Source organism: Salmo salar, chromosome 09 (genome assembly GCF_965601325.2).
Source record: "Salmo salar chromosome 09, fSalSal1, whole genome shotgun sequence".
Lineage (NCBI taxonomy): Eukaryota > Metazoa > Chordata > Actinopteri > Salmoniformes > Salmonidae > Salmo > Salmo salar.
Genome location: NC_138299.1, coordinates 137,209,435 through 137,231,063, shown reverse-complemented (window position 1 = coordinate 137,231,063; position 21,629 = coordinate 137,209,435). Strand labels below are relative to the sequence as shown.

The following is a 21,629-nucleotide window of genomic DNA, read 5'->3' as shown; positions in this document are numbered from 1 at the left end:
AGTCTGTTCCGTACTGAGTCTGTTATATAGTCAGTCTGTTAGGTACTGAGTCTGTTAGGTACTGAGTCTGTTCCGTACTGAGTCTGTTATATAGTCAGTCTGTTAGGTACTGAGTCTTTTAGGTACTGGGTCTGTTAGGTACTGAGTCTGTTATATAGTCAGTCTGTTAGGTACTGGGTCTGTTAGGTACTGAGTCTGTTAGGTACTGAGTCTGTTAGGAACTGAGTCTGTTAGGAACTGGGTCTCTTATATAGTCAGCCTGTTAGGTACTGGGTCTGTTAGGTACTGAGTCTGTTCCGTACTGAGTCTGTTATATAGTCAGTCTGTTAGGTACTGAGTCTGTTAGGTACTGAGTCTGTTATATAGTCAGTCTGTTAGGTACTGGGTCTGTTAGGTACTGAGTCTGTTAGGTACTGAGTCTGTTAGGAACTGAGTCTGTTAGGAACTGGGTCTCTTATATAGTCAGCCTGTTAGGTACTGGGTCTGTTAGGTACTGAGTCTGTTAGGTACTGGGTCTGTTATATAGTCAGTCTGTTAGGTACTGGGTCTGTTATGTACTGGGTATGTTAGGTACTGGGTCTGTTATATACTGAGTCTGTTAGGTACTGAGTCTGTTAGGTACTGGGTCTGTTAGGTACTGGGTCTGTTATATAATCAGTCTGTTAGGTACTGGGTCTGTTATGTACTGGGTATGTTAGGTACTGGGTCTGTTATATACTGAGTCTGTTAGGTACTGAGTCTGTTAGGTACTGAGTCTGTTAGGTACTGGGTCTGTTATATAGTCAGTCTGTTAGGTACTAGGTCTGTTATGTACTGGGTTTGTTAGGTACTGAGTCTGTTAGGTACTGAGTCTGTATGTTATGATGAAGTCTAGGCCTCTTGTCATGTTCCCTCTTCTGTGTTTTTTAGAAATGGGGTCCAGCTATGTGTAGTATGACCCCAGGTATTGGATATGGCTCTCAGATGGGGGATTCCATTATCCGTTTCTTAGTATCTGTGGGAAAACAACCATGCTTCTGTCTGTGTTATTAAGTCATTTGCCAGACAATGGATAAACTACACCACTACTCAGGGCAGTATTTCTGTTTAATGTATTTGAAATATGTATTTCAATTACGTTTTTGCATATTTTGTCATTTGTATTTCACTGGCCTGAACTACAGTCCGATCTATTTTATAACAAGATACTTTAGAGAGCATGATTTATTTTGTTTTTTGCTTACTTGAAATGTATTTTTTGTATTTTGATAGACTTTTATGTATTTCATATTTTATTTTTATAAATTGTTGGGGGTATTTTATGACAAGATACATTTTGATGTATCTTTGCCCATCTCTACAGCTATTCACATTTTTATTCAAATATTATGGTCTCATTCGGGGGTTAATAATAATACCTAACATGCTTTGCAAGTATTCATTTTTACCCTTCCTTTTAGCATCTTGGTCATTTAGCTTCTATAGCAACTTACAGTCAGTGCATTCAACTAATGTAGAAAGAGGTAAACAAGCACATTAGCACAGTGATAGCAAGTAAAACACTTTTTTACCGTTACTGAAAATGTTGTTGAGGTTAAGGGGGTACTTGCAAATGTATTTTGTATTTTGAAAATACAAGATACAATACTTGTATTTTAAATCAATGCTTTGCAAAAGTATTATGTATTTTATTTTAATACATTGGTCTTTATGGTATTTTGTAATTGTATTTTGTAATTGTATTTTGTAATTTTTGCCTATCTCTGCCACTATTCAACATATGACCCTTGGGCATAACATGTTGAAAAGGGGAGAGAGACTATGTTTGAACCTTTCTGCAAGATTGGTGGATGATGATGGATTGCATTTATGTAACCATATGTTACTTGGTGTGAAGACGAATGTTGACATGAGTAATTAGACTCACATTACAGCCTGTGTGTGAGATTAATGTCTGGTTTAATGTAGTGTTATGATGGCATCTGTCTTTTTGCATTTAAAAAAAATCATTGCAAGACTGAATATGAGGGCTGCAACTGTATAACTGCCCTGGCTTGATCTGTCCCTTTTGCAATACCATGTAATTAGATTGAGTTGGGGTTGCTATAGGGAAGGAATCCATACTACACATTGTTTTTACTTTAAGGCAATTCCATGATAAAAGAGAAATGCTGAGAATTAGACTTTTCTCTTAAAAATGTAGTTAAAAAAAAAGATTGTCAAATTAAACAAACAGTACAACTTTGTTTGTTAGTGTTAGTGACTGGATAAAGGGTAGATAAATGTCAATTCTATGGTAACAGAGTGATCCTGTAGTAACACAGTGATTTTCAGTGGAAATTGTTAAAAGTAGTCCTTGTGCATATAGTTATATGGTTTGTTTAACTTTGCAATCACTGGTTTTTATTTTACATGCATTTTAAAGTGAAAAATCTGAGTCTCAGCATCACTCTGTTACCATGGAATTGACGTTTATCTACCATTTATCCATTCACTAACACTGTGAACAGAGGGAGATTAATGGGGGTTAATTGGGCCACAGGAGGGTCTGTATGTGCTCTCTTACTGTGCCTCAGCTGTAAATGATTAATACTGTATGTGGAGGCAGGTACCATATAATGCTTGCTTAGATTGATATGTAATTGAGTTGGTAGGGATGTATAGTAGATACAGTATGATGACAATATAATTGTGAGAATTAGGTTATATACAGTGCATTCGGGAAAGTATTCAGACCCCTTGACTTTTTCCACATTTTGTTACTTTACAGCCTTATTCTAAAATTGATTCAATTGGTTTTTTTCCCTCATCAATCTACACACAATACCCCATAATGACAAAGTAAAAACAGGTTTTTAGACACATTTACATAAGTATTCAGACCCTTTACTCAGTACTTTGTTGAAGCACCTTTGGCAGCAATTACAGCCTCGAGTCTTCTTGGGTATGACGCTACAAGCTTGGTACACCTGTATTTTTTGCAGATCCTCTCAAGCTCTGTCAGGTTGGATGGGGAGAGTCGCTGCACAGCTATTTTCAGGTCTCTCCAGAGATGTTCGATCAGGTTCAAGTCCGGGCTCTGGCTGGGCCACTCAAGGACATTCAGAGACTTGTTCTGAAGCCACTCCTGAGTTGTCTTGGCTGTGTGCTTAGGGTCGTTGTCCTGTTGGAAGGGGAACCTTTGCTCCAGTCTAAGGTCCTGAGAGCTCTGGAGCAGGTTTTCATCGAGGATCTCTCTGTACTTTGCTCCGTTAATCTTTCCCTCAATCCTGACTAGTCTCCCAGTCCCTGCTGCTGAAAAACATCCCCACAGCATGATGCTGCCACCACCATGCTTCACCGTAGGGATGGTATTTATTTTATTTTATTTATTTAACCTTTATTTATCTAGGCAAGTCAGTTAAGAGCAAATTCTTATTCCAAATGACGGCCTAGCAAAAGGCAAAAGGCATCCTGAGGGACTGGGCTGGAATTAAGAAGAAAAAATAAAATACAAATATAGGACAAAACACACATCACAACAAGAGAGATACCACAAAACTACATAAAGAGAGACCTAAGACAACAACATTGCATGGCAGCAACACATGCAACACAGCATGGTAGCACCACAACATGACAACAACATGGTAGCAACACAACATGGCAGCAGCCCAACATGGTAGCAGCACAAACATGGTACAAACATTATTGGGCACAGACAACAGCACAAAGGGCAAGAATGTAGAGACAACAATACATCACGCGAAGCAGCCACAACTGTCAGTAAGAGTGTCCATGATTGAGTCTTTGAATGAAGAGACGGATATAAAACTGTCCAATTTGAGTGTTTGTTGGGGCTCGTTCCAGTCGCTAGCTGCAGCGAACTGAAAGAGAAGCGACCCAGGGCGAACCAGTGCTTTGGGGACCTTTAACAGAATGTGACTGGCAGAACGGGTGTTGTATGAGGAGGATGGGGGCTGCAGTAGGTATCTCAGATAGGGGGGAGTAAGGCCTAAGAGGGTTTTATAAATAAGCATCAATCAGTGGGTCTTGCGATGGGTATACAGAGATGACCAGTTTACAGAGGAGTATAGAGTGCTGTGATGTGTCCTATGAGGAGCATTGTTGGCAAATCTGATGGCCGAATGGTAACATCTAGGTATTGGCCAGGTGATAAGCGGTACCTGGTTTCCTCCAGACGTGACGCTTGGCATTCAGCCAAAGAGTTCAATCTTGGTTTCATCAAAGCATAGAATCTTGTTTCTCATGTTCTGAGAGTCCTTTAGGTGCTTTTGTTAGCAAACTCCAAGCGGGCTGTTGTGCCTTTTACTGAGGAGTTGCTTCCGTCTGGCCACTTTACCATAGAGGCCTGATTGGTGGAGTGTTGCAGAGATGGTTGTCCTTCTGGGAGGTTCTCCCATCCCCACAGAGGAACTGTGGACCTCTTTAGGAGTGACCATCGGGTTCTTGTTCACCTCCCTGACCAAGGCCCTTCTCCCCCAATTGATCCGTTTGGCAGGGAGGCCAGCTCTAGGAAGAGTCTTGGTGGTTCCAAACTTCTTCCATTTAAGAATGATGGAGGCCACTGTGTTCTTGGGGACCTTCAATGCAGCAGACATTTGGTACCCTTCCCCAGATCTGTGCCTCGACACAATCCTGTCTCGGAGCTCTACGGACAATTCCTTCGACTTTATGGCATGGTTTTTGCTCTGACATGCACTGTCAACTGTGGGACCTTATATAGACAGGTGTGTGCCTTTCCAAATCATGTCCAATCCATTGAATTAACAACAGGTGGACTCCAATCAAGTTGTAGAATCATCTCAAGGATGATTAATGGAAACGGGATGCACCTGAGCTCAATTTTGAGTCTCATAGCAAAGACTTATGTGAATAAGGTATTTCTGTTTTTATTTGTTTTATTTTCTTGCTAACTTTTCTAAAACCCTGTTTTCGCTTTGTCATTATGGGATATTGTGTGTAGATTGATGAGGAAAATGTTTTATTTAATCCATTTTAGAATAAGGCTGTAATATAACATTTTTGGGAAAAGTGAAGGGGTCTGAAAACTTTCCGAATGCACTGTACAATCATACTCAGGAAGCTTGGGACATTTTCTGTCATAACTTCTAGTCCCACCTGCGGGACACAGCCAGTGAAATATCAGGGCGGCAAATTCAAAACAACAAAATGTCATAATTCAAATTTCTCAAACATACAACTATTTTACACCATTTTAAAGATACACCTCTCCTTAATCCAACCACATTGTCCAATTTCAAAAGGCTTTATGGCGAAAGCATAAAGTTAGATTATGTTAGGACAGTGCCAACACAAGAAAAACCACACAGCCATTTTCCAAGCAGGAGAGGGGTCACAAAAACCATAAATACAGCTAAAATGAAGCACTAACCTTTGACGATCTTCATCAGATGACACTCCTAGGACTCAATGTTACACAATACATGTATGTTTTGTTCGATAAAGTTCATATTTATATCCAAAAACCTCATTTTACATTGGCGCGTATGTTCAGAAAATATTTTGCCTCCAAAACTGCCAGTGAATCAGCACAACAATTTACAAAAATACTCATCATAAACGTTGATAAAATATTCAACTGTTATTCAAAGAATTATAGATAAACATCTCCTTAATGCAACCGCTGTGACAGATTTCAAAAAAGCTTCACTGGGAAAACACACTTTGCAATAATCTGAGTACGGCGCTCAGAAAAATACATCATACAATACAGATACCCGCCATTTTGGAGTCATCTAAAATCATAAATAGCATTGTAAATATTCACTTACCTTTGATGATCTTCATCAGAAGGCACTTCCAGGAATCCCAGGTCCACAATAAATGTTGTTTTGTTCGACAAAGTCCATAATTTATGTCCAAATACCTCCTTGTTGTTTGCGCGTTCAGTAAACTACTCCAAATGTAGGAAGCGTGCCGAAGACGTCACGACGAAAAGTAAAAAAAAGTTATATTTATGTTCATAGAAACATGTCAAATGTTGTATAGCATCAATCTTTGGGGCCTTTTTAACATAAAACTTCAATAATATTCCAACCGGACGATTCCAATGTCTTGAAAAACGTTATGGAACACAGCTACCTCATCACGTGAACACGCGCCAATGAACTCATGTCATTTTCTGAGTCACCAACTTCCCGGCCTTCTTGTTCGTTCTCTGTTCACTGCAAAAGCCTGAAACAAGGTTATAAAGACTGTTGACATCTAGTGGAAGCCTTAGGAAGTGCAAAATGAACCCTAAGTCACTATGTGTTAGATAGGCAATGACTTGAAAAGACTACAAGCATCAGATTTCCCACTTCCTGGTTGGATTTTTCTCAGGTTTTTGCCTGCCATATGAGTTCTGTTATACTCACAGACATCATTCAAACTGTTTTAGAAACTTCAGAGTGTTTTCTATCCAAATCTACTAATAATATGCAAATATTTGACTCCGGGCATGCTTTTCATCCGAAATTGAAAATACTGCCCCCTATACCTTAAAAAGATAAGGGGCCTACTTTGATGATTCTACTGAGCTGCTGAGAAACAGGGACAGCAGCTCACAGTGGTCTGGTCAACATCTTATCTGATTCTACTGAAGTGATTAAGTAATCCACTAAAACTCATTTCAAATCATCTTGGAAAAAGAACTGCAGGCAAAGGCGTATGAAGTACATGCCAACCAATGTTCTGTATAAATCACTCTTATCGTGGCACCGCCCTTCCTTTGCCCTGGGTGCAGTTTGTTATAGTTAAATGTGGTAATTTCTGTGGATTTCCCTTAAAAGATGTACCCTGTTTATCTGTTGTGCCAACTGAAACAACAACATACAGTAGAAATACCAAAATTAGCCACTGAGATTAGCAAGAGATGAGCTTCACTTCAGCATATCTGGTTTTTGCATGTCTTTTGTAATCCCTTTATACAGTTGAAGTCGGAAGTTTACATACACTTAGGTTGGAGTCATTAAAACTCATTTTTCAACCACTCCACAAATGTCTTGTTAACAAACTATAGTTTTGACAAGTCGGTTAGGACATCTACTTTGTGCATGACACAAGTCATTTTTCCAACAATTGTTTACAGACAGATTATTTCCCTTATAATTCACTGTATCACAATTCCAGTGGGTCAGAAGTTTACACACACTAAGTTGACTGTGCCTTTAAACAGCTTGGAAAATTCCAGAAAATGATGTCATGGCTTTAGAAGCTTCTGATAGGCTAATTGACATCATTTGAGTCAATTGGAGGTGCACCTGCGGATGTATTTCAAGGCCTACCTTCAAACTCAGTGCCTCTTTGCTTGGCATCATGGGAAAATCAAAAGAAATCAGCCAAGACCTCAGAAAATAATTGTAGACCTCTACAAGGCTGGTTCATCCTTGGGAGCAATTTCCAAACACCTGGAGGTACCACGTTCATCCGTACAAACAATAGTACGCAAGTATAAAACACCATAGGACCATGCAGCCGTCATACCGCTCAGCAAGGAAGAAGCCACTGCTCCAAAACCACCATAAAAAAGCCAGACTACGATTTGCAACTGCACATGGGGAAAAATATCATATTTTTTGGAGAAATGTCCTCTGGTCTGATGAAACAAAAATAGAACTGTTTGGCCATAATGACCATTGTTATGTTTGGAGGAAAAAGGGGGAGGCTTGCAAGCCGAAGAACACCATCCCAACCGTGAAGCACGGGGGTGGGAGCATCATGTTGTGGGGGTGCTTTGCTGCAGGAGGGCCTGGTGCACTTCACAAAATAGATGGCATCATGAGGCAGGAAAATGATGTGGATATATTGAAGCAACATCACAAGACATCAGTCAGGAAGTTAAAGCTATGGGTCATCCAAATGGACAATGACCCCAAGCACACTTCCAAATTTGTGGCAAAATGGCTTAAGGACAACAAATTCAAGGTATTGGAGTGGCCATCACAAAGCCCTGACCACAGTCCCATAGAAAATTTGTGGGTAGAACTGAAAAAGTGTGTGCGAGCAAGGAGGCCTACAAACCTGACTCGGTTACACCAGCTCTGTCAAGAGGAATGGGCCAAACTTCACCCAACTTATTGTGGGAAGCTTGTGGAAGGCTACCCGAAAAGTTTGACCCAAGTTAAACAATTTAAAGGCAATGCTACCAAATACTAATTGAGTGTATGCAAACTTCTGACCCACTGGGAATGTGATGATAGAAATAAAAGCTGAAATAAATCATTCTCTCTACTATTATTCTGACTTTTCACATTCTTAAAATAAAGTGGTGATCTTAACTGACCTAAAACAGGGAATTTTTAGTAGGATTAAATGTCAGGACTTGTGAAAATCTGAGTTTAAATGTATTTGGCTAAGGTGTATGTAAACTTCTGACTTCAACTGTATAAAATATAGTAAATCCTCTTGAAATAATACATGTTTTTACCTGAAATCTGTCTTCAATTTAACTGAATTGCTTTATCTTTTCAATGTTATCTCTGAAAGAGGATCACATGCATACATTCAAGACCTGTGGCCTAGTTTTACAGTATAATGTAATTTGTTCGTTTACTGTCAATTTTTTTGGGTTAGAAAAAAACCTCCACTATGGTGGGCAAATATTAAACAGAAATTATCCTAATCTCTGGAACTAAATACTATATAACACTAAAACACAATATGAGATTGGACATGCTCATATACAGTGTGATGGTAATCAGTCTGATCAAAGTAAATCTGAGATGTGAGCCGATCTGCAAATGGAAATCACAGCAATGCCAAACACTGTAGTTAGCTGTTGCTAGGCAATGTCACACATCCAGCTCACATAGACTTCCAGACAAACACCTACACGGACGCACAGTACCCATACCCGAGAAACACACACCCACACCTACATTCAGACAAAAGCCGAGAGCCCAGCCCTAAAATGATGTGAACTCCTCAATTTCTCCAAGCTATCACACTATGATTAGTTTCTCCAACACGTGTAATAGAAATCTATATTGTATGAACATAAAATAATATTGATTAGACAAAGAAATGACATCTTCTTCTAAATGACATAGTGCTTGCACTGTATCGAGGTGTCATAACCACTCCCGTCACCGTTAAGGTAACAACATGTAAAGACAATGAACAAACACTGCATTTCTAGAACCACTGATTGTAACAATGAGAGGGAGAGAGACAGTGTTATGTAAATAAAGCGATATTGCAAATACTTTGTCAAATCCAACTCTTACCATTTCATCTGTTTGGCTCCCATGCTGGTTAGTTGCACTCTTAACCTCCCATTCAGCCTCTGCCCTGCATGTGGGTAATGCTGCCCAGGTCAGTCAGAAACATAGCCCCCAAAACAGACCCAGCAGCAGGGGTGGGAGCAGCACTGACTGAGCCTCCACGTCGCACACACTACTGTGTTCAATCTGCAATAACAGCTAACAGCATGTTCAAACCCTCTCCAGCATATTCCCTACATACAGCTATAAATCCTAACCAACAGCCTGGACTCTTCTCCAAATCACTCCCTGGAAGAACCCAATGGAAATCCTGGCTCAATCCCCCCAGCCCGTGGCAGAAGGGAGAGGATTGGTGTTCAGGCTCACCAGCGGCTGCCTAGTTTTTCAGAACACACTCCCCCTGTGGCTGAGCTCACCAGCTCCCATTCACAAACACAATGTTTGTGTTCCTTCTAGAGGAGAATTCCTGCAGCTCACCTCCTCCATATATTTTCTCTCTTGCTTTCTCTCTCCCTCAGCCTATATCTCCCTCCCTCCCTCCTCACAGTCTTTCTCTCGTTCAGCCGCACAGGCTTTTTTCCCTGTCCCTTGTTCTTTCAGTGAGCAGCAGGGCTGTCAGACATAGCTCTGTCTGAGTGTTTACCCTCCCCCTCCCACTCTCTCTTTCTTACCTCCCCCTCCCACACTCTTCCCCTCTCACTAGAGGAGAAGGGGGCCTGTATGTCCTGCTAGCTGAAATGGGGCATATCTCCTTTACATTGGTCTGCTAAGCTACAGTATATTCTAGGCTAACACTGTGTGGTATGTGGTTTCCAACTGAGCCATTTTTGGCTGACACAAAATCACAGGTTTGTATGGAGCCACGTCAAACAAGTTGAAGCATGTGTCAGTAATGATATATTATCTCAGTCAATAACTTGAACAACCAGATCGAGGACACTGGGCCATATAATGCTTAAGCATTGATAATAATAGTATTTTAAAGCTATAATGATAGCATGTCACATCAACTCTATGATTTGAATAAATAGGCATATGTTTTCTATTAGATCAAATACTTACAACCTGAGTTTAAAGACATTTCTTTTATGTTTGGATTTTTGGATTGGAGACAGATAGGACACTTGCACAGTACAGTATTATCAGCCTGACCAAAACTGTGGGAAACTGGGATCATATTGGTTTGACTTAGGGAGGCAATGAAGACAAAAGGCTTTGTGTGACATGGAATGCTAATGATACGTATTTACTCTTTTGGGCCCTAGCAGCAGCAGCAGGCAGATTACAGCGGAAAGGGATTGAGTTGTTCTTCTAACTAAAACTAAGTAACATATAGTATTTTCTACATGCCTTGTAAACAACAGGTGTAGACTAACAGTGAAATGCTTACTTATGCATCATTTTCCAACAATGCAGAGTTAAAGATAAAGATAAAAAATGTAATACAAAATGTAAATATTGACAAGAGGAATAAATACACAGTCAATAATGAAAAATAACATGGTTATATACAGGGAGTACCAGTACCGAATCTATGTGCAGGGGTACAAGGTAATTGAGGTAGCTATGTACATATATGTAGGGATAAAGTTACTAGGGAACAGGATAGACAATAGACAGTAGCAGAAGCGTATGTGGTGAGTGTGAAAGTGTGTGAGTGTGTGTGTGTTTGTGGCAACAGTAGTCATAAGGTGCGCATATTATGTGTGTCTGGTGGTGTGTGTGTGTGTGTGTGTGTGTGTGTGTGTGTGTGTGTGTGTGTGTGTGTGTGTGTGTGTGTGTGTGTGTGTGTGTGTGTGTGTGTGTGTGTGTGTGTGTGTGTGTGTGTGTGTGTGTGTGTGTGTGTGTGTGTGTGTGTGTGTGTGTGTGTGTGTGTAGCCATTTGATTAGCTATTTAGCAGTCTGTTTAAGCAGTCTTATGGCTTGGGGGTGAAAGCTGTTCAGGGTCCTGTTGGTTCCAGGCTTGGTGCACTGGTACTGCTTGCCATACGATAGCAGAGAGAACAGTCTATGGCTGAGGTGGCTGGAGCCTATGACACTTTTTTGGGTCTTCCTCTGACACTGCCTGGTATAGAGGTCCTGAATCACAGGGAGCTCGGCCCCAGTGATGTACTGGGCCGTATTAATCAAAGTCTGCAGTGCCTACGGTCGGGTACCTTACAGTTGCCATACCAAGCGGTGATGCAGCCAGTCAAGATGCTCTCAATGGTGCAGTTATAGAACTTTTTGAGGATCTGAGAGCCCATGCTAAATCTTTTTAACCTTCTGGGGGGGAAGAGGCGCATCCCTTGACAAAACTGTCTGCTGTTGTTATAAAACCCATACCTTGCTACCACCCTAAGCATCAGTTAACAATAAACAGTTTCTCAAACACAGCTCATTGCTATCTGTTTTATATTGTGTACATAACAGTATGAAAAGTGTAGCACACTTCTATATACAACGGTAGTACAACAGTTCACAATGCAAAAGACTGAGGACATTCTCTCAATACTGCTTAGCGCCTACACTGAAAAGTTACTGATGGGCCTTCTGTGTCGTTGTGTGTCAAACCATCTGTGCTCATTAGGAACTATGTTATTGTTAGAAATACAGTCAATCATAATAGGCTACATAACCTACTACAGGTAATCATTGCATTTTCTTCAGATGACATCAGCCCTATAGACCTAGGTCTGAGTGGATTGTGGCTAGTGAGATGCCAAGTAGCTTGGCCTTTTAGAGCCATTTGACTAGAATTACCAATGAAGAACAACTGACTCACAGAGTGAATTTGTGCAGTTTTTCAATCACCACATCCGACCACCTCTTGGGGCCCTCAACCAAATTTTTTACTTCGATACCAATGATTGACAGACACATGGCCAATCAGCGTCCAAATTGTCCTGTGACGTAACAAGCCCCACATAGGCGGGATTATGCAGCAGGATATTACGCATGTGGTTCATCTGCTACACGCCACAGACAGGGAAGTCAGCTGTTTGTGTGGTTTTAATCGTAAACGTTAAAGATCGAACGGTAATTCTGGTTAATAAATATTTAATCAAGTTTAGAATTAGCGATATAAGATTCATATCTTGAGTTTATTTCTCATCTAGCAAAGCTCTTGTTGATAAAAGTACCCGTTAGTTAACGCTAGCCAGTTGTAGCTAGGTTGTTGCGATAGTAGGAAGTACGCAAAAATACACACTTACAGTTGTAGGCAGCTGGTTAGCAACACGTTTAGCTAGCTAGCTGACTTGTCACGGACTGTTTTTGTGCAACCCAATACAATTGAATGCAGCGCTGGTGTATACAAATACACCCGCCTTGCTAAAAGCACCTGGCTAGCATCCACAACTTCTCCAATGCACCTGTCCTGACCCGTTTGCAGTGTGATCCCAGCATGTTGCTGCCAATGTAATTCAGTGTTGTGTGTACAGTACCTTATACTTGTTCTCTAGTTGAAGGTGTCATCATGTCCAGGGTGCCGATGGGCAAGGTGTTGCTGCGAAATGTTATTCGTCACACAGATGCCCACAACAAGGTGAGTGGGGGAGTTAACTAAACTGTGTGTGTGGCTTTGCACTCTGCTGTGTACTCTCCTGATGATAGATGTTGTCTGTTTCAGATCCAAGAGGAGTCAGAAATGTGGAAGTTGAGGGGGATGGAGAAGGGTCCGTCCACCAGCCACAGACTGATGCCACCATCTTCAAATCCATCCAGGTCCGCTAACTGTTCCAGCATTGAAGTAGTAGAGCCTTAGGTAGACGATACATCAGCCGGTGATGGCAAGCTAACACTATGTACCGTCTAAGACTTATTTGGAGAATGTAAACACGTGCACGAACTCGGCTAATATAAGGTGATAGAAGTCTGAACGCACTTACGTTACTATCGCTTTGACAAGTTGGTTTAATAATACTTACCTGTGGATATAGGTTATTGTCTCAGATTTTAGCTGCATAAGGACCAACCACCCAGACAACCGGTAGAATAAGTTCAAATGTAATTTTATTCAGCATTCTGGCTTGCAGAGTTCCGGAGAGGAGCCTTTCCAAAAATGACATAGTCTCAGACGGTACATAGCGTTAGTGTTAGCCTGATACATCAGCAGGTGATAGCTAGCTATTTTAGGCTGCATCCTGATTCACCACCCTTTTCCCAAAGTGTGCATTTGCACCCTTTCAGTTCTGGATTGCAAAGCATTGTATTTGTGTAAATATTGGTTGGAGGCAGTTTCCACCATTGTTTGATCCATGACGGGAAGTGTGCAAGTGCACATTTTGAGAGTAGGGTGGAGAATCAGGATGCAGCCTTACAATAATTTAGAAGTGTGTTATATGGAACAGGTTGATAGACATCAGAATTAGAGTTCACTATTACTCAGGAGTCACATGCACTGTGATCGTGTGGAGGATGGGTCTGTAGATAGACTGGGAGACCGGCTGCGGAGAAGAGAACACAGCTCTGGCCAGGACGAGAGGGAGGCACGCTACTGGACCAAGAAACTCTATGACTTCGAAGCCAATGATCCAGACAGGTGCGTACCTTTTCTATCTACAACGCTGTAGTAATATATCCTCGTGAGTTTGAGTTGACAAACGACGACATGCTATGAAAGGTGGATCTCGTTGGTATTGTGCATGTTTCCTCTACAGATGGGGACACAGCGGTTTTAAGGAGCTATACCCAGAGGAGTTTAAAAGTGACTGGTATGACATGAACTGCATTAACATGAAATACCATGTCTCATAACAGTAGTAGCTGTAGTAAAGATCTCACTATTTGCTTCGATACAAGAAATGTTGCATTGTTATAATGCCTGATTTGTCTTTTCAGGGAAAGAGACCGTGGTGATGATCAGAATGGGCATTGCAGAAAGAAAAAGACTAAGTCCAGACTTAAAACAGCCAAATCAAAACATCTGAAGAAGTCCTCCAAGAAGAAGAAGAAGAAGAAGAAGAAGAAAGAGGAAAAGAGGACAGGTGAGTCAGACGGTGAGTCCAGCAGCGACAGTGTCAAACAGAAGAGGAAAAGCAGCAAGAGCAAACATAAGAGGAAAAAGAGTGAGAGAGAGGAGGAGAGCAGCTCAGAGGAGAGAGGGAAAAGGAGGAAACGACAGATGGACTCCCACAGAGACTCAGGACCAGAGTCACACAAGAAGAGGAAAAACTGGAAAGCAGGAGAGGACAAATCAGAGGACAGTTCTGTGGATTGAGCCTTTTTCCATTGGCAGCCAGTAACCTGTAACTTCATACTGCTTCCTTTCAGTTGTCTATCTCAAAGCTTTCACAGTTACACCCCATTTCCACTTGAGTCCAATGTTTCCCACTAGATTTCTTGTGAACACGGCCATCACTATAGCTAGATATGTTTGTGATTTATCCAATGACAAGACAACTGAGGAATTGGCCAAAGTACAAATACAACTTTTGAACAGACCGACTGGCAGGGGAAAGCATATTGTTCTTCGCTTTACACCTTTCCTCTGCAATACTCTTTTGTGTTGTACTTCTTTCTGTGTACTGCTGAGCACAAACCTGTGTTCTCCCCTTGGGCATTCTTCACAGTAATACCTCACCTCTTCTGTTACTGGTTCTGCTCCAGCTGCAGTGCTCAGATAGTGAGCTGACACTGCACAAATATGGACTCAGAAAAGCCACCTCATGACAAACTGACTGTAGAGCCAGGTCTCATAGTTAGTGTCCAGGCTTTACTTTAGCTGTTATATTAATGGAAAATTGTCATTTTATGCAGATTTCACGACCAATTATGACAATGTCTTCTGCTTTTTTTATTCAGTATTTATTTTTTTAAACTTTTGTAATTTATGGTAGTCAGGATTTTATGGAATGTCAGGACAACATTGAAAATAAAATGCATATTTGTTTGTAAAAATGTACTCTGGTTATCACATCACACATTTAGACATATCACATACATCTCATGTATTGTTTTGAATACAGGATATCTACATGACTATCATTCACTATTCTCAGTAGGCCTATAGCCGTTCTATTCCATGAACATGAGCATGTATTTTACTCTTCATGCATCCAATTCTACATTAAATATTGCTTCCATATGGCCCTTTGGTTGAATCCTTCATGTGTACCATTTACAATAGAGCATTGTATTAATGGTGTACGGTTTCCCTCTAGTGTTCAGTTTCTATAGTACTCACTGTAGATGCAATGTGCAAGAAAAAGGAATACATTAACACTGAATGAGAATTTCTACATTTCTATATAAACTCATTTAATAAGAGACCTGCTGAAAAAGGTGCTATTGTCTAAACCAGGTTTGAGTTTCATTCAACGTAGAGAGCAGGCCACTTGCTAGAAGGTATCTTTTCAATTTCATTCCTTTCTAGTCATCACTTTGTACAAGGTTCATTTATTATTTAGTGAAAGGGTTAGAAGGCCTAACAGTATCTACTATCGTAATGTTATCTATGGTCTGTTGTCTTCACCTGGTGGCTCAATCAGTGTAGTACACCCTGAGGATTTAATTACTCATGGCTTTTGACAATAACATCAGAATAAAGAATTTATTTGCGAGAAAACAATACTTTTTCCGACCTGATGTTTGTATACTCTGACAACAGCTTCCTTTGAGACCATTGAAGCCTCCCACATATGTTTGTCTCAACAGGCACAAGATATATCTTAATATATATTTAATATATGATGAGATATGCCTTAATGCATATAGGCCTTCTCACTGATCCATGTGCAAGCAGCTTTCATGACATTGATGAAAGGATCCAGGATGACCATAAGAAAAGGACACAGTGCACAACCGGTACAGTTAACCCACACCAAAAAATTTAATACCCTCTCATGAGGGATAAGTGGTCCAAACCTTGTCATACTAAATAGGGAGAAGTGTGATGACACAGGTTTTTAATGTAAGAACTTGTGGCCAACACTCAAATGCTCAGTAAAAAGTTGTGACATATGACTTACTTACATAGTACACATACACCAATGTTTTTAATATACTTCTATATGTAATTTTAGTTAACTTTATCTAGACCAGCCAGATACAATACCGATTAATATCATACAGTCACATCAGGAACAATACCTAGTAATATCATTGAGTCCAACCAGCATTGAGGAGTCCACAGATTTTTCATGTCCATCCTCTCTATGCTAACATTTGAAATCGGCATGTGTATAGTTCTATAATATTTTTATTACTGTATAGACTGGTGTGATACTTGTCATCGTATCGTCGTGTCTTCGTGTGCAAAAGTCTTTGAAAGAACCCAAAGGATGATCAACATACAGGATACCTGGTTGTTCACTTTACAGTGTGATCTTTGTTTTTTAACATTAAATGGAAAACTCACATTTGCCCCACCCCTTGGCATGTAAAAAAATCTAAGCAACACTCCCCATGAAACAGGGGGAAACCATGATAGAAAGTAAGGTTTATGACTACAGTGAGCAGCATCCTCCATTTGTACATATTTTAGAATAAGGCACTGCTGCATAAAATAATGAAATGGCCAACAACTTTGTCTCTCTGGGAGTATGAGGGGAGGCAGGATGAAAGGAGACTATGTTCTTCTCCAGCAACTCTCTCTGAGAGTCTGTGTGTGTATGCATGTAACTTTATTTGTTAATGTGTAGATGTGTATGTTTCAAACTGTTGGTGTGTGTCTGTGTGTATGTGTGTGACAGCAATCCAGAGAGGCCAGGTTGCATCTCTTACACTGTGCTCTCCAGCATCCATTCAGTGCTGCTAAAAGTCACTCTCCGGTTGGCGAGCGGCGAGGACTCCACGTTGAGCTGGTTGGTGGACTTGTGCCGCCTCGTCCGCGCTCTGCGGGGGTAACTGTGGCTCTGAAATATCGAGTAGTCTCCCCCATCAAAGCTGAACCTGTGCCTAGTTCGTGCCAGCTCATTATTAAACCCCATGTTGGCCAGGGCGCTCTTCTTGTCCTTGAGCCTGGGGGCCTCCTTGGTGCCGGCGTTGGGGCCTAGGAGACACAAGGACATGGTGGAGCCCGTCAGGCTGCTGTCTGTCTGTGTGTCCTCCGACGGGGGGCCAGATCCAGAGCACTGGATGTCCAGGCTGGTCCTCTTCATCTTGTCCGTGGGCAGGGGGGGCAGCTCCACTTCCAGGACGGCCATAGTGGTTGGAGGGGTGTCCCACTCCCTCTTGTCACTGTCCACCTTCAGCACCAGGGCCATGCACTCCTTGGCTGCCACCGGTAGAGCTTCTCTCTGGTGACTGTCCTCAGCAAGTTGCTTGAAGGTGGAGCGCTGGAGTCTGTTCTGGCTGCCGTTGGTCTGGGAGTGCATGCTGGAGCTGACCTTGGCCTTGCTGTCCTCGGGGCTGCTGTGCGCCTTGTAGCGGATCATGAGGATGATGATAAACACCAGCACTGAAGCCACAATGATGCCGCCAATGATAATTATCATGGTGCCACCCAGAAACTGGCTGTGGATGAAGCGACACTGGCTGACCTCGCTGGCCGTGTAGAACTGGACACAGCCCACCACGCGCGTGGCCGTCAGAGAGGTGATGCCATCGTCGTACACCGCCAGGACACACAGGTCATACTCCCGGCCTGCCGCCAGGTCGTTGATCAGGAAGGTCTTACTGGTGGACGGGATCATTCTGCAGAAAAAAGCGAGGAATAAACAGGAGTGGGGAAGGTTAGCTTTGCCAGGGGAATTTTGACTGCCCCCCTCAATTACCACCAATATACTGTATGGAACAAAACCATGTCAGACACAGTGTCACACTGCATTCTCATTAACGGCATGCACATGAGAAGTGTTAACCTGACACAGAGGTGTTTGATAAACACAGAAAAGAGACAGTCATGTCAACTTAGTTCAGCTCCAGGGAGGCTTTAAATATCACCCTCATATTAGGGGCTCAAGTAAAGACAACAGTGCTGACACTTGACTTCTAGACGTGGTGACAGCGAGAAATGACTCCCCCAACATTTTATGTATACTACGATGGCAAAGGTTAAAATGCAAGGTGACAAACAAGGTAGTGTGGAGCATTCACATATATATATATATATATATATATATATATATATACTTCCGACTTCAACTGTATATAAGTATATATATATTTGAATTCAGAAGTTTACATACACCTTAGCCAAATATATTTAAACTCAATTCTTCACAATTCCTGACATTTAATCCTTGTAAAAATTCCCTGTCTTAGGTCAGTTAGGATCACCACTTTAGTTTAAGAATGTGAAATGTCAGAATAAAAGTAGAGAGAATTATTTAATTCAGCTTTTATTTCTTTCATCACATTCCCAGTGGGTCAGAAGTTTACATACACTCAATTAGTATTTGGTAGCATTGCCTTTAAATTGTTTAACTTGGGTCAAACGTTTCCGATAGCCTCCCACAAGCTTCCCACAATAAGTTGGGTGAATTTTGGCCCATTCCTCCTGACAGAGCTGGTGTAAGGTTTGTAGGCCTCCTTGCTCTCATACACTTTTTCAGTTCTGCCCACAAATTTTCTGTGGGACTGAGGTCAGGGCTTTGTGATGGCCACTCCAATACCTTGACATTGTTGTCCTTAAGCCATTTTGCCACAAATTTGGAAGTGTGCTTGGGGTCATTGTTCATTTGGAAGACCCATTTGCAACCAAGCTTTAACTTCCTGACTGATGTTTTGAGATGTTGCTTCAATATGTCCACATCATTTTCCTGCCTCATGATGCCATCTATTTTGTGAAGTGCACCAGTCCCTCCTGCAGCAAAGCACCCCCACAACATGATGCTGCCACCCCCGTGCTTCATGGTTGGGATGGTGTTCTTCGGCTTGCAGGCCTCCCCCTTTTTCCTCCAAACATAACAATGGTCATTATGGCCAAACAGTTCTATTTTTGTTTCATCAGACCAGAGGACATTTCTCCAAAAAGTATGATCTTCGTGCAGTTGCAAACCATAGTCTGACTTTTTCATAGCGGTTTTGGAGCAGTGGCTTCTTTCTTGCTGAGTGGCCTTTCAGGTTATGTCGATATAGAACTCGTTTTACTGTTGATATAGATACTTTTGTACCTGTTTCCTCCAGCATCTTCACAAGGTCCTTTGCTGTTGTTCTGGGATTGATTTGCACTTTTCGCACCAAAGTACTTTCATCTCTAGGAGACAGAACTCGTCTCCTTCCTGAGCGGTATGACGGCTGGGTGATCCCATGATGTTTATACTTGCGTACTATTGTTTGTACAGATGAATATGTCAGCATTTGTGGGTCAGCATTTGTGGGTTCGATTACAGGCTCAAAATGGCCAGAAACAAATAATTTTCTTCTGAAACTTGTCAGTCTATTCTTGTTCTGAGAAAAGAAGGCCAAAAAACTGAAGATCTCGTACAACGCTGTGTACTACTCCCTTCACAGAACTGGCTCTAACCAGAATAGAAAGAGAAGTGGGAGGCCCCGGTGCACAACTGAGCAATAGGACAAGTACATTAGAGTGTCTAGTTTGAGAAACAGACGCCTCACAAGTCCTCAACTGACAGCTTCATTAGATTGGTGTTTTGCGGGTACAATCTCAACGTCAACAGTGAAGAGGCGACTCCAGGATGCTGGCCTTCTAGGCAGAGTTCCTCTGTCCAGTGTCTGTGTTCTTTTGCCCATCTTCATCTTTTCTTTTTGTTGACCAGTCTGAGATATGGCTTTTTCTTTGCAACTTTGTCTAGAAGGCCAGCATCCCGGAGTCACCTTTTCACTGTTGACGTTGAGACTGGTGATTTGCGGGTACTGTTTAATGAAGCTGCTTCCAGCTACAATAGTCATTTACAACAGTAACAATGTCTACACTGCATTTCTGATCAATTTGATGTTATTTTAATGGGCAAAAAATTTGCTTTTCATTAAAAAAAAATTAGGACATTTCTAAGTGACCCCAAACTTTTGAACGGTAGTGTGTGTGTCTATATATATATATATATATATATATATATATACACTGCTCAAAAAAATAAAGGGAACACTTAAACAACACATCCTAGATCTGAATGAAAGAAATAATCTTATTAAATACTTTTTTCATTACATAGTTGAATGTGCTGACAACAAAATCACACAAAAATAATCAATGGAAATCCAATTTATCAACCCATGGAGGTCTGGATTTGGAGTCACACTCAAAATTAAAGTGGAAAACCACACTACAGGCTGATCCAACTTTGATGTAATGTCCTTAAAACAAGTCAAAATGAGGCTCAGTAGTGTGTGTGGCCTCCACATGCCTGTATGACCTCCCTACAATGCCTGGGCATGCTCCTGATGAAGTGGCGGATGGTCTCCTGAGGGATCTCCTCCCAGGCCTGGACTAAAGCATCCGCCAACTCCTGGACAGTCTGTGGTGCAACGTGGCGTTGGTGGATGGAGCGAGACATGATGTCCCAGATGTGCTCAATTGGATTCAGGTCTGGGGAATGGGCGGGCCAGTCCATAGCATCAATACCTTCCTCTTGCAGGAACTGCTGACACACTCCAGCCACATGAAGTCTAGCATTGTCTTGCACTAGGAGGAACCCAGGGCCAACCGCACCAGCATATGGTCTCACAAGGGCTCTGAGGATCTCATCTCGGTACCTAATGGCAGTCAGGCTACCTCTGGCGAGCACATGGAGGGCTGTGCGGCCCCCCAAAGAAATGCCACCCCACACCATGACTGACCCACCGCCAAACCGGTCATGCTGGAGGATGTTGCAGGCAGTAGAACGTTCTCCACGGCGTCTCCAGACTCTGTCACGTCTGTCACGTGCTCAGTGTGAACCTGCTTTCATCTGTGAAGAGCACAAGGCGCCAGTGGCGAATTTGCCAATCTTGGTAGCGCCTCCATGTTCTGGACACTACGCTGACAGACACAGCAAACCTTCTTGCCACAGCTCGCATTGATGTGCCATCCTGGATGAGCTGCACTACCTGAGCCACTTGTGTGGGTTGTAGACTCCGTCTCATGCTACCACTAGAGTGAAAGCACCGCCAGCATTCAAAAGTGACCAAAACATTAGCCAGGAAGCATAGGAACTGAGAAGTGGTCTGTGGTCCCAACCTGCAGAACCACTCCTTTATTGGGGGTGTCTTGCTAATTGCCTATAATTTCCACCTGTTGTCTATTCCATTTGCACAACAGCATGTGAAATTTATTGTCAATCAGTGTTGCTTCCTAAGTGGACAGTTTGATTTCACAGAAGTGTGATTGACTTGGAGTTACATTGTGTTGTTTAAGTGTTCCCTTAATTTTTTTGAGCAGTGCATATATATATATATACACATATATATATATATACACACATATATATATACACACACACACACACACACACACACACACACACACACACACACACACACACCACACACACACACACACACACACACACACACACACACACACACACACACACACACACACACACACACACACACACA

The 21,629-nt window shown here is 41.8% G+C and overlaps 3 protein-coding genes across 13 annotated transcripts in view; 1 reads left to right on the top strand and 2 right to left on the bottom strand.

The window, feature by feature from the left end:
- dixdc1a (DIX domain containing 1a) overlaps positions 1-9,815 on the bottom strand; it is a 35,260-nt gene extending 25,445 nt beyond the window's left edge. For 3 of the 9 annotated variants that reach the window (XM_014214901.3, XM_014214900.3, XM_082956335.1), the window contains exon 1: positions 9,210-9,814. In XM_014214901.3, the coding sequence (XP_014070376.1) occupies positions 9,210-9,232 (23 nt within the window). In that variant the 5' untranslated portion in view covers positions 9,233-9,814. Of the gene's footprint in view, positions 1-2,889; positions 5,562-9,209 lie in introns of those variants that run through there. The other 6 variants (XR_014378899.1, XM_082956334.1, XM_014214897.3 and 3 more) reach the window with 4 other exon arrangements.
- Positions 9,816-12,132: 2,317 nt separating this feature from the next.
- On the top strand, positions 12,133-15,275 carry nkapd1 (NKAP domain containing 1). The gene is made up of 6 exons (XM_014214908.3): positions 12,133-12,224; positions 12,650-12,732; positions 12,817-12,911; positions 13,576-13,728; positions 13,847-13,900; positions 14,028-15,275. The coding sequence occupies exons 2-6, from the start codon at positions 12,664-12,666 to the stop codon at positions 14,404-14,406; spliced, it is 750 nt and encodes a 249-aa protein (XP_014070383.1). The 5' UTR covers positions 12,133-12,224; positions 12,650-12,663; the 3' UTR covers positions 14,407-15,275.
- Positions 15,276-15,993: 718 nt separating this feature from the next.
- LOC106613031 (leucine-rich repeat and fibronectin type III domain-containing protein 1) overlaps positions 15,994-21,629 on the bottom strand; it is a 132,525-nt gene continuing 126,889 nt past the window's right edge. For all 3 annotated transcript variants that reach the window (XM_014214904.3, XM_014214906.3, XM_082956333.1), the window contains one exon: positions 15,994-17,822. In XM_014214904.3, coding sequence (XP_014070379.1) covers positions 16,907-17,822 — 916 coding nt within the window. In that variant the 3' untranslated portion in view covers positions 15,994-16,906. The remainder of the gene's footprint in view (positions 17,823-21,629) is intronic.

What these genes read in the sequence shown, in the direction of transcription:
- nkapd1 (XM_014214908.3), top strand. Translation starts at nt 12,664, where the DNA reads ATGTCCAGGGTGCCGATGGGCAAGGTGTTGCTGCGAAATGTTATTCGT. An exon ending in CCATCTTCAAATCCATCCAG is followed by an intron (nt 12,912 to 13,575) that starts GTCCGCTAACTG and finishes ACTATTACTCAG; the next exon opens with GAGTCACATGCACTGTGATC. An exon ending in GAGGAGTTTAAAAGTGACTG is followed by an intron (nt 13,901 to 14,027) that starts GTATGACATGAA and finishes TTGTCTTTTCAG; the next exon opens with GGAAAGAGACCGTGGTGATG.